Source organism: Peromyscus leucopus, chromosome 4, assembly GCF_004664715.2.
Source record: "Peromyscus leucopus breed LL Stock chromosome 4, UCI_PerLeu_2.1, whole genome shotgun sequence".
Classification (NCBI taxonomy): Eukaryota; Metazoa; Chordata; class Mammalia; order Rodentia; family Cricetidae; genus Peromyscus; species Peromyscus leucopus.
In genome coordinates, this window is record NC_051066.1 from 10560592 (window position 1) to 10573267 (window position 12676).

Sequence of the window (12676 nt, forward strand, 5' to 3'; positions counted from 1 at the left end):
GCTCTGAGTCTGCGACTGCCAGTCCTGGCAAGGCCATGCTCCCCCTGCACAGGGTTTTTTTTCCCCTAGTGTTGGTGTTAACTGATCCTCCACCCTGCCTGCTCTCAGGAGAGGAGCAAAGTGGCACTACGGTACTTGCCCTAGGGCTTCAGAGGGCCAGGGCAGGCTGGGCACACAGGAACCCGAACAGAGCACACTGAGCTTTTTAACCCTTTCTCATGAGTCCTCGGTAATGTCCAAATCTTACATTTATTGGGAAATCAATACGCTCCAGGGGTCCTCTTTCAAACCTCCCAGAAACACAATGGTGTGTGGGGGTTCTGGGTCTAGGTCACAACACAAAGACCTCAGACCTCGAAGAGAAGACAGGCTCCGATGGGAAAGGCGAGCTCGGGTGCTAGTGCCTTTTGACTTCAAAGGCAGATAATAAAAAGGCAACAGTCAGTCAATTAGCCCAGAGAGAGCTAGTCTTCTGTGGACATGAAAGGGGAGGCAATGCACATGGCACTATGCTGTGCTTATGGAAGAAAGCAGTGTTTTTTGACCCAAAGCGAAAGCTCTCTTGGTCCTTCCTCACAGAACATGCAGACACTAAGAAAATAGCTATTCAACAAACACTTTATCCTTTTGTACAAGTTCAGTTCCAGTTTTTAACATTCCATCTGACAACACTCATGCAATACATGTGTGGCAGCTTCATCTGGCAAGCTCGCCAGGAGCCACACTCTTCCAGGCTGATACACAGGATGTTTTGCTGTCCCTGTGCACAATCTTGCAAGAGGCTAGAGCAAAGGCAGGTGACTGTCTAGCACTGGCCCCTGCCTGCTGGTTTCCATCAGGGCTCCTCCTCCAACAGGTCTGTGTTCAGGAAGTTTCCCTGATAAGAACAGGACATCAATCTAAAGCCACAGGGCCTGTCGATCTACCCTGACCTGGTCCTGTAGAGAGATTAAAAACCAAAAGAAGCTTGCTGGTTGGTGGTGAGCTTCTGGATGTAGGAGCAGCTTCATTCTCTCCACGGCCTGGCCTTGCTGGGTACCACCTGAAAGCCCTGCTGTTTGCCTTGCTTGCCACCCTTCGAGCCGCCAGCCTCCAGCCCACTTGAGTATTCTGAGTGCAGGACTTCAGCGAGCACAAGGTGGTGCTTATTCCGGATCTTCCTCCGAGGGTCAGGCCTGAGAACAGAACAGCAAAGGGGAAGACTTTAGTGTTTTTCTTTCTTTCCCATTTGGAAGGAGGCTGACAGCAGCGGGCTGTGAGACCAGGAGGCTGACATTTTTGTATTACAGAAGAGCAATCTCTTCAGTAGCACTTGTTTTGATATTCTATGCACCAGAAGATTAGATACGGTGCTGACAGATTTTCATAACGGTGGCAAAATATCATGGCATTTTTAAAAGTGAGGCTTTGTTCTGTGTTGTTTTTATGGGGGGGGGGATGTACACTCTCCTTCTGATGGCAAATGAGCTGTACGAGACAGCAGTTTGCCTGCGGATGGGAAAGCCCACAGAAACCCGACAGTGCAAAACAGTTAGCAGCAAAGCTTCCATGTGCAGGGCCTCAGGGATGAACCCTTGAGGGCAGACTGTGGGCACAGTGCCCTGCTAGGCCAGACTAGAAGGCAGGAATCTACACAGACTCCTTAGCACTCACTAGAGAGCGCAAAACACCCAGATCCTGCAAAACACAAGCCAGAGTGCCTTCTGAGCAGCCACACAGACCTGGGGCAGGAAGAAGCTCCTTCCTGGTCTTGACCCACAAAGTGCCAAAGCCTGATATCAGGTTCAGTATGGAAGCCCAGGAACTTCAGGAAAGACAGCAGTCTCACCACTTGACCAGAATAGGAAACATGTAGAAATTCAATCACATACTGAAGAGAGAGAATGGAACCATGAGGATAAAACACACCAACTCAGAGGTAATGACCAATAAGTCCGTACTGGCTTTCTGGCAAGTCCTTCAGCACCCCACATGACAGTGACCCAGGAAAACTCAGTATAAGGAGCTCAAAATAGGCCACTGGCTCTAACTTGACAGCATGTTCTGTGCTGTGGTAGACACAGACTGGACAAAATAAACAGGAGTCCTTTAAAATCCAAGAATTAGACACAACCAACACTGTGCTATGAACCTTATTAGGAAGGTTGAAGATCCCATTATAATGAAGGTAAAGCCATTTATAATCCCACCCAGAGCACAGGGTTGCAGTTATAAGATCCTGGTTTTTTGCTTTTTTTTGTTTTTTTTTTTTTCTTGCAAGAGGAAGAGTCAACCTTGCTAGGAAAAAAGATTTGAGGGAAGGGTGTGTTAGCAATGATATTTAAGGTTGGAAGTTTATTCAGCACATATGCTGGGGCAGGGCCCAAGACCACTAGCATCACACAGGGAAGCAGTCCCTGCATTCGTATTATCCTCATTTTACAGGTAGGCACAGTGGTCTGGAGGGTGAGAACTTGCTAAGGCCATGTGGCTGTAGATGTAGGTTTGAAGCACCAGCCAGCCAGATACTACTGTGGGAACCATGATCAGAGTTATTCAGGGGAAACCAAGGCCTGCAGACTGAAAACTGCTGCCTGTTTTTGTTTTTGTTTTTTTTTTTTTTTTTTTTTTTCTTGCAAGAGGAAGAGTCAACCTGGGGTAGAGGCAGAGGCAGGTTCTACTTACAGTGCCCTCCCACTTCCTAAGGAGCAGCACTGTTGACCTGGACTTCTCATATGGACTGCTATGTCCCTGGTCAGGTCTGAGCTCCAGGCCTGTGCATATAGGCAGGCTGCGGTGGCTGGGCCCTGACTTGTTTCACAGCAAAGGCCGCAACTTCCTGCACTTGTAGTTTAGTTTTAGTCAGGTTACCTGACAGACAGAGCTAAAGGTTCTGACAGGAAGGACACTTTCTCTTCCCTCTTGTTTGAAGGAGGTGCTCACAATGTGTATCATTTTAAATATAACAACCTGAGTTTCAAGATATGCAAAATTTCAGTCAAAATATTCTCCCCAGCCAAAGTGCATGCTCCTGCCATCACTGCAGACAACAGTAACAGAGTCTCATCTGGTGACTGATACATTAACTATCTACAGAGCAGGTGCAGGCTGTGGGAAGCAGCACAGAGCATCATACCCACGCCTTCAGCTGCCCAATGCAGACACCTCCCTAGACAACACTTCCCACAAGGGCCCCTTGCAATGCCCTAGGACATATCGGTCCACAGGCAGAGAGCTGGGTGGGAGGTAAGCCCTGGGGCCACACTGCCAGACCGACTCTCGAAAGTGTGGCTTGGGGGCAGTGATGCTTCACAGGCAGAGGTTATCCCACTCACCCTCATGTTCCTCGTCACACCTTCTAGACATCTCATGCAAACCCAGCAGCACACAAGCTGCTACACATTCCAACTCAGGCCACTCATAGGTAGACACCCCTGCAGGGCCTCAGTGCTGTTGCAAAAGGATGCCAACAAGATGCACTTCGCCCACAGCCAGCTCCCAATTTCCTCCTTTGTTCTTAGGCCCACAGCTGAGAAGGTACAGTACAGATGGGAAGGTGAACCCCTCTAAACCCAAGCATGCATCCGGCATTCATGCCTACTGACAAGCTGCCGTTCTCCCAGAATTCTGCCAACTTTCTAGCCCTCCTAATACCTGGACCCTCTGACTCAGGCCTCCACTGTGGAAATCTTGTGGTTACCAAGCAACAGACCAGTTTATCTAACTGCAGGGAACTCCCTCACAGTGAAGGCTGAAGACCCTGTTCTCCAGGCTGGATTATTCAGCAGGACAGGCAGATGCCACTTACTGCTAGTAAGGCAGTCAACCTAACTAGTAATCACTGCCACCAAGACCCCTGAAGGAGGACTGCACAGTGCTCTCAGTGTCATCTGCAAACTCAACAGTCAGTCTCCTGGGCAAACAGCAATGGAGCCCATAGCTTTGCTCACACCGTTCTTTTGTAGAACAGAACTTATTATTTTCATTCATTCATTCTTTTATTTATTTTTTGAGCCAGGGTTTCTCTGTGTAATAGAGCCTTGGCTGTCCTGAAACTCATTCTGTAGACCAGGCTGGCCTTGAACTCAGAGATCCGCCTGCCTTTGCCTCTTGAGTGCTGGGCTTAAAGGTGTGCACCACCACGCCTGGCTAAGGACAGGAAAAGACATGTTTTAAATCTATTATTATTATTATTATTATTATTACTATATTTTTTAAATAGCTTTAGGGCCACGCACAGCAAAGTCTTTATAAGATTCTAAAACCACTCAAACATACCTTCTTATTGATGGATACTACTTGAACTCCATCTTGGTTTTACGATGCCTTAAGGCAACTATTTCTTCCCAAGAATCACCCATAACATTCAACAGTAAATCCAAGCTAATCTTAGACTGTGAATTTCTGAGTAACTTCTGGCTTCTACTTTCTAGTTTTTAAAATGGGTATGTATTCCTTTAATAATGAGGGGGGAAATCAGCATATCCTCTTTATAGGAAACAAACTGTAATTTGATTTCTACTTATGAAAACTCCACTGCCTTCTGGCCTTCTGCTATTGTACTGCAATTAAGATAGCTCAAAGGACCAATTTTTCCCTTCCAACTGTTTTCTAATCTAGAAGATTCTGAGCGTATGTATACAATTCAGAAGGCAGTGATGACCTCTGGCTGACTCTAAGTTTCTCCATTGTGCCTGGATAACTTGAGGAGGAAATGGCCATATATGATCAAGGGTTCTGTTGGCTTTCAGATGACAGGAAGAGAAGGGAGTGCCTTCCTGAAGGGGCATGCCACCTAACATCCAACCTGATGGCAAGGAAAGGCGACATAACTGTTTGGGCAGAGATGTTGGTGGCAGGCTGGCCACTCAAGGGTGCATCTTTGAGTCTCAGGACCCAGCTAAGTTCAGTCTCTGTCTTAGCGGGCACCGCAACAGCAGACACAATAGCAGAAGTCAGTCCTACGCATGCTGTGCTGGCTACTGTCTGTCAGCCTGATGAAGGATGCAGTCACCTGGGAAGAGGGAACCTCACTCAATCGAGATCATGCTTCCATACAGATTGGCCTGTGGGGCAATTTCTTGATTAATGATTGATGTGGGAAGGGCCAGCCCGCTGTGGGTGATGTCACCCCAGGCAGGTGACCCTGGGTAGTATGAGAAGCCAGTCAGTAAGCAGCACCCTTCATGGTTTCTGCTTCCCTTCTTGACTCTAGATTCCCTCCTTGTTCCTGCTCTGACACCCCTTAGAGATGGACTACAAGCTGTGAGCTGAAATAAACCCTTTCCTCTCCAAGTTGCTTTTGCTCACAGTATTTATCACAGCAATAGAAATCTAACTAAGACACATGAACATTTGGCATTCATCAGAGAATAAGGCTATCGAGGAACTGAACAGAACTTAGAGTCCTCGGCTAGGGGCAGGCACAATGTCAGGAGTGTCAAGTGGGGAACTGGTAAATGTCTGCTGACAGTAGGACTCATGTTCCATGTGGGAGAGGACAGAGCTCCTACCTGGTGACTCAGGCAAGAGCTGCACCGGAACCCTTCAGTGGTAGGGACTTCCTTAGCCCAGGTGGCCAGGCTGAGGAGCGGGCAGAGGGGAAGAGCCTGCTGGCAGTGGTCGGAACCCCAGCTCTGGCACTCACCTAGCTGACGACCTGAAGTCAGCCACAAGTTCAGAAAGGGCCTGAGCATAGAGAACAAGCAGCAGCAGCATGCAAGAGTACTGGTGTTATTTCAGTCCTCTGTAAAAATGTATGGATTAAGCATATGTAAAACTGCTATGGTGAGATTCTGGGAATACCAATATTAAGCTGTTTGGGGCAGAATCTTGGGCCCACATCCAGGGCTCAGCCCTCTGGGCCTCTCCTGTCTAACACATGTCTGTGACCTGGGTGATACTCTAAGTCTACTTATCACATTTACAGAGAGATGACGGCATACCCACAATTCTCTATAGGATCAAAAGGACGGGTTCAGAAGGTGATCTTCAAGGACAGTTATGAGGTCCTGACCCTGAAAGGGGAAAGGAACTCTTTTGTGTGCAATCATCTAGCCGAGCTGGTCAGATCTGACCTGGACTTGAAAGGCCTAGGATGGATTCCAGCTCCACCATGCTGACAGCAGTGAGGCTTCAGGCAGCCTCATCTGCAGCCACAAGATCATGAAAGCAGATCACTCATGGCAGAGGGCCAGTGCCTGGCTGTGAGTGGACACTGAGTCACAGTTCCTACGACACTTACCATGAGCTATACCACCAGAAGTGCCTGCCTGGGCACTTGTGTTAGGTAGTCTCTACTGTATGTGGGAATGGTGCTCATGAACCAGATGAATAAGTGTTGACTATTAGTAGAAATAATATGGGGAAGTGGAAGGGGGAAGAGATAACGGGCCACCATCTGATATCTGATTGGTGACACCAGCACCTCATCCATCTTTCTTTCTTTCTTCCTTTCTTCCTTTCTCCCTTTCTTTCTTCCTTCCTTCTTTCTTTTTCTTTTTGTGATTCCATTTTTTTTTTAATGCATGTTAGATAAGTAAAAAACAAAGTATTTATATTAGGCATTATTTCTAGTCAGAATGAGAAATAATACCTCATGTTTCTATATGCAAATGGTACATACACAGCATTGGAGTCTCAGAGAGAGCCACTGGTGGAAACCTTGGCCCATTTTTGGGAACTCTAACGGTGTGCTGGGGCCACTATGGAGTGGGCATCCCTGAAAGTGGCAAGTCACTGAAACATAGGGCTTACTAAAGTACAGGCCACACAAATCATCAGAAGGTGTTCAAACAAAGAGGAAGGCCAGGCCAGGGTGGATCAGGAGTAGGATGGGGGAAGAGAAACAAGCCTTTTCTGGCCACTTTACACTGCACTGGAGGCCAGGCGCTCACAATCCCACACACTAGATGACAACCTCCTGCCCTTCCCACTTTACAGAGGCTGTCACCAAGTGCTAGGGCTGGGACTACTCAGGAAGGGCCAACTCCGGAACCAGGGCTTTTTTCTATGGCACTTCCTACCTCTGCACCCAGAGAAACTGACACCACTGCAGAGCCAGAACTTACCCACAAGTATCTCTTTACAAGCCTGCTGTCGGCTACCCCACAAGCAGAGCCATAAATCCCACCCTAGGGCTCAACACTTAGATGGTGTGAAACTCCGTTCTTCTATATACAACCTTGTCTCCTGCCCTAAGTCCATTTCTTTAGTTACACAAAGAATGATCTCCTCACATAAAACAAAAACCCCCCTTGGGCTAGAAAGATGGCTTCCTGGGCAAAGGCGCTTGCCATGAAAGCCTGCTGACCTGGATCTGATCAGGTATGCCCTGAACCCATACACAGTGGAAGGAGAGAACCAACATCACGGAGATGTCTTCTGATCTCCACATGCATACTTTAGCGCACGCGCGCACGTACACACCACACAGTAAAAGAGAAAATAGTATAGTCCCCTTTACAGGGTTATGTACTTGTTACAAGATGACTCTAGAAACAATCGACACTCCAGCAGAACATGTAAGGATACAGGGAGCTCTAGTTTCTCATTTGGTCACAGTGTCTGGGGGATCTCCATAGGATAATGTACATGGGAGAACCAGCTTGGCAGAGAGCATGAGTCCTCTGGAGAGACGACCAGCTGCTGTCCAACAACGCACATTTCACATGCTGAGTATGGCACACTGGTGATGTCAGAGGCTGCTTCTCAATGGCCCTCCTCCCCTTCAGCTTTTTGAAACAGGGCCTCTCTGCATAGCCCTGGCTGTCCTTGAACTCACAGAGCTCCACCAGCTTCTGCTAGGATTCAAGTCGTGCTCCACTGCACCCAGCAGCACTCCTCTTCTCGATGGTCAACAAGCTAATCCTGTTTTTGGACTGCTACTTGTAAGAGTTCAGGGCCAGAATAAAGGTAACATTTGAAAAAGACTTGGAGGAGACATTTCACACGGGTCAAAACCAGAGGGGAGGGACTTGGTATCTAGAGAATAGATGGAGGGTAGGCTGGAGTATGACCCCACCCCACCCCCACTTCAGAGGTGGCTCGGCAGGAGTAGGGCCCGCTTAAGAGAAATCAGTTCTCACAGGAGGGGTTTTAGGGTGAGAAAAACTAAACTGTGGGTAGCAGGGGAGAGCTAGCGGCTACCATGTTCTTTCTTGACTTTCCAAATGACAGGAGCTAGGTACTCTCCTGTAGCATGCATGCTACCTTGTCTGGTGTGGCCAGTTTGCAGGGCCAGCTTCTAATTCCAGTGCTTGGATGACTCTAGTTGCAAACATTACCATCTCCAACACCCTCCCAGGAGAGGCTGCCTGGGCTCCTGTTCTTTGTTATCGCCCGGACTGTGTGACAGAAAGCATGTCCTATGGCTCCTGCTGTCTGCAGGTGACTCAGGTGTGGAGGAAGCTCAAGGTCACTGTGAATTCCCTCTAATCGCCTCATTAGCCGGTGGGGATGAGGGTGAGTTTGTTCCACAAGGAGGCAGAAAGCTGGTAATTGCACGATGCCAGATTAAAAAAAAAAGTGGTAGAAACAAAAGGGCAGATGTAAAGGTTGTGTGTGCAGAACCATAATTATCCCAGAGTCCAGGGCAGCAGGGTAGACAGTACTAGAGCTGTAGAGAGGAGGGCCCACATGGCCAGTCCATTTGGACAGGCCTGTGAACATACTGTGAGCTTCTGACAGGTAGGCTCAGTGCCCTGTGCAGTTAGAGTTCTGTCTAGAAGAACCCAGTCACTCATTTAGCCACTTTCTTCTTCTGTTTCAATTGTATGTGCATTAGTGTTTGGCCTTGGGTTTCAGATCCCCTGGAACTGGAACTACAGACAGTTGTGAGCTGCCATGTGGATGCTAGGAATTGAACCTGGGTCTTCTGGAAGAGCAACAAGTGCTCTTAACTGCTGAGTCACCTCCCCAGCCTCTCAACCACCTTCTTGATGACTTCAAGATTACTGCCTAGCTAAAGGCCCTTTGCTCCCAGTTCTGTGGCAAAGACACTAAAGGCACCTGCCTGACACATTGTTGAGGACACCCTTTCCAGTCCCCAAGTCAAGTCTGTAGTCACCTCTATGTCACTCTCTATGACTGAACTGTGGTCTTTGGGGTGGGACCTGGACACCTGGTTTTCACAGTACTCCTCAGCAGATTTTAGAAATAAATTCTGTTGTCCCATCCATGTCCAGCTGTCTCCACAGCTCTTGCTGGTGGTCTTACTTTTCTCTGGTCCTCAAGTAAGACTGAGTTCTGGCCTTAGATGAATGGGTAGAAGACAGTGATGGAAGCCTGCTCTCTTCCACATTCTCACCAGGGAAGCCAGAGAGACAGAGGGGAAGCTGGGCCAGGCTGATTTTGCTGGAGACTTTATACAATAATGAGGTAGTCTAGTCTCACTCTTCTCCACATAGAAGGGCTGCCACCTGACATACAGAGCTCTGAAAAATGGCTCCTCCAGGTAGGGTTGGTCATCTTCACAGTTCACTAAATAATGACTGAGTTCACCTCCCTTCATAGTAGAACAATTCCTTTTCTCTTCCCTCAGAGTTCCAGAATGATTCCACTCATTAAATCCAAAGTATTTCCTTTGTACCTATCGTGTGCCTGTTGGGCGCACAGTGAACATGAATCTGATGGGGTTTCTGTTGAGGCACTTCAAAAGACATCAGCCACACACACATCCCACACATAAGTATGACTGTATCACTGTGTCAGAACAAGTGAGGACATCTATCTGCTCCAGCAGGTCTGAGAGGAGAGGGGGAGAGCCCAGGCCAGGCTCAGGCCTAGGTCTTCAGAGTGAAAGCAGGATGTCAGTTGAGGCTGAGAGGCCACCAGGACCCATCAGGGAAGCAGGCGCTAAGCAACAGGATGTCACCAAAAAGGTCCTAAGCCAGGGCTGGTTAAAGAGTATGAGTGGGCTGCCTGCACAGCAGTGGCACAGGGGCATGGAAAGAGAGCATCCAGGAGCTCAGAAGTCAGCAGCCAAGAGTCCATCTTCATGAACACAGAGTTCTGGAAGTCAAGGGAAGAGATGGAGTTAAGGAGACCCAAGGGACCAAGGCTGTGTGTTACAGGATGGACCAGGAGAGCACCAACTCAGGTGCAGCAGACACACATGGAGAAAGCCTTGTGCTTCCAAGTGCGGCTGTGCCCAGGCTCTCATCTCACATTTGGCCAATCTGTTTTTTGTAGAATAACTGGCTCAAAGAAATTGAGAAAAATTTCACAGTGGGCAGGATTCCAGGTTTTCCTTCAGCTAATTAAGTGATATTAGGGAGGTTGTAAATGCCACGTAAAAATTGGCAGCAAGCTGCTCCTAATGATGAGGATATTGCTTCCCAGGGTGATGCAGCTGCAGCTTCTTAGTGCTCATCTTCAGGGGACCTGATTCTGTTTTCAAGGTTGTTCCAGAGTGCTGGAAGGTTGCAGCTACTTCCACACATACTCCGGTCCTCAGTCCCAGAACTACTCTGACACTGGAGGCCAGCAGAAGGGCTAGACAGTCAAAGGCCATTGTCATAGTAGCTAAGTGTTTGTGTCTACTATGACACCATGAAGCCCAAGTGACTGCCTTCAGGAGGCAGATGAACTGAGGTACAGAGAGGCCGTTGCTTGCCTAAAGGCACACAAGCCTGCAAGTGACTTAGCTAACCTGCAGTGTGACACTCGGACACACTTAGGAGGCAAGGGGGGGGGGGGCAAGGAACACACAGAACCAACGTCTCAAGCTCCCACACAGTAGCACAGGGTGAGCATTTACTGGATGTTTACAATGACACACTGGCACAGTGAAGGCTGTTGTGCCCCCACGCCAGAGCTTGCAAGATCTCCATTGTGAGCTCTAGGGACGAGGCATTTGTGCTGATTCAGGTAGGGGCAAGTCTCTCTACAAGGAATTGCCTGCCGTGTGTGATTTCCATAAGGATGTTTACTTATTTTGAGAACTGAAAGACTTGTAGGGCTTTAGAAGTGTGGAGGTTAAATGTTTGGCTGTGCTGGTCTGGTCCGGCAGAGCCAGCCCTCAGCAAGCTCTTCTCCCCAACCAAGCACCGCCACATCTAGGAATCTTACCTTACCACATCTAGAATGCTTACTTGGTTTGAAAAAATGGAAACTACTAGGTAAAATAAAATCACTTAAGAACAGTTAACAACTGAGATTGCCATCCCTCTATTAATTTCAAAGGAGATGAGCAGAGAGCAGGGGCAGAGATTGGATTCTGATGATGCTGTCACTGATGACCACACCGGAGGAGGGGACAGTAGAAGCTGGAGAACTGTCTTGGGAAAGTGGTGCTGAGTGTATGGAATAATTCACACAAGGTGGGTGATTGAGAAACTGCACATTCACATTCCCACACTGCCAGTGACACCAGCTTTGTTATTTTGGAACCATTTCCCACCAAGTGAGAAGGAATCATGGTCCTAACAATGCATGTCCCTGGACTCACCTCACTCATGTGTACCTAGACAAACACCCTGGCCAGTAGTCCAACTGTCCCTGCACAGCAGATAGGCCCCGGTCCCCATGTCTCCAGGGAAGATGGCAATTTTAGAGGACTATGTTACCAGTTTTGTTTCCTGGGAACTGCTGTTTTTGTGAGGAATGTTGCTAAGGGGCCATTCAATATTTTACCAACAGCACCTGTATACATGTACATGTGGATGTTTGGGGTGGGGGCTGTTTTGACAGGTTTGTGTGTAGGTGCCAGAAAAGGTTTTGTGACTATGACTGTATTCCCATGTGTAGAGAGATGTTTACTGTTCCCTCTCAGAACTGAGGGTGGGGAAGCTGACAGAGACCTGAATATTGAGATTTCATTGGAGATGTTACTTATTTTCTTGTTCTGAAAAGTGGCTGTGTAAAAGGAGAGAGGTTGTGTACACAAAAGACAAAATCCCTTTGCTATGCACAGGAGTGCCCTGACCTGCCTTGACCAGCACCCAAGTTTCCTGTTTGAGGATGACAGGCTCGCAGCCGGCTGGACTTCGCTAGCAGACACCATGGGCTGTGCACAGCCTATAATTATTCTTTCTGGCAGTGAAAACCAAAAGTTGGGAGCAGAGCCCTTGAGGACCTGGTGCCACTACTGCACTCATCTGCACGTGACAGAAGGAACCCGTTCTCTTTCTTGACAGGCAGATTTCAGAGAGGACGTTCAACTCAGAACAATAATCATGGCCACAGCAGGCCCAATTCTTTGTACCTTATAGGGTTTAATGGACTTTTCTTTCCAGTCCTCAAAAAGCAGCAACTGGCATTTGCTTGAGTCCTGACAGAAAAGTACGGACAATCTGTCAGGTTCTCTCTGCCACTCACCCTGGCCACAATTAAACGGTTCATGCGCAGATTAGCTGCAAAATCATCCTCTTCCAGGAGTGACGACACGTTCCCAAATACAAAAAGGTACCCACTGTCTCTCCAGTGCCCGTCTGTGTTAGAAAGTCAGGGGCGGGTGCATGGTGAGAAAGGCCTTCAGAAGAAAGGCCTAACAACAGAAAAGGCTGTTCCAGAGTGGTGACATGGTAAGAACATAAAGCCGCATAGCCACCCAGAGTAATCCTGTGACACACTGCTGTCACTCACTGCCTGGCTCCCTGCTGCGCCAGCCAGACATCAAAGGCCGCCCCATACCATCTTACATGCTCTTTAGCAGCTAATCAGCCCATTCTTCCCTGAATAAAGCCCTGTTCAATCA

The 12676-nt window shown here is 48.2% G+C and overlaps 1 protein-coding gene across 1 annotated transcript in view; it reads right to left on the reverse strand.

Annotated features, from left to right (window-relative positions):
* Window positions 1–230: 230 nt before the first annotated feature.
* Ddx31 (DEAD-box helicase 31) overlaps window positions 231–12676 on the reverse strand; it is a 69438-nt gene continuing 56992 nt past the window's right edge. Inside the window, exon 20 of the mRNA XM_028883329.2 lies at window positions 231–1175. Coding sequence (XP_028739162.1) covers window positions 1007–1175 — 169 coding nt within the window. The 3' untranslated portion in view covers window positions 231–1006. The remainder of the gene's footprint in view (window positions 1176–12676) is intronic.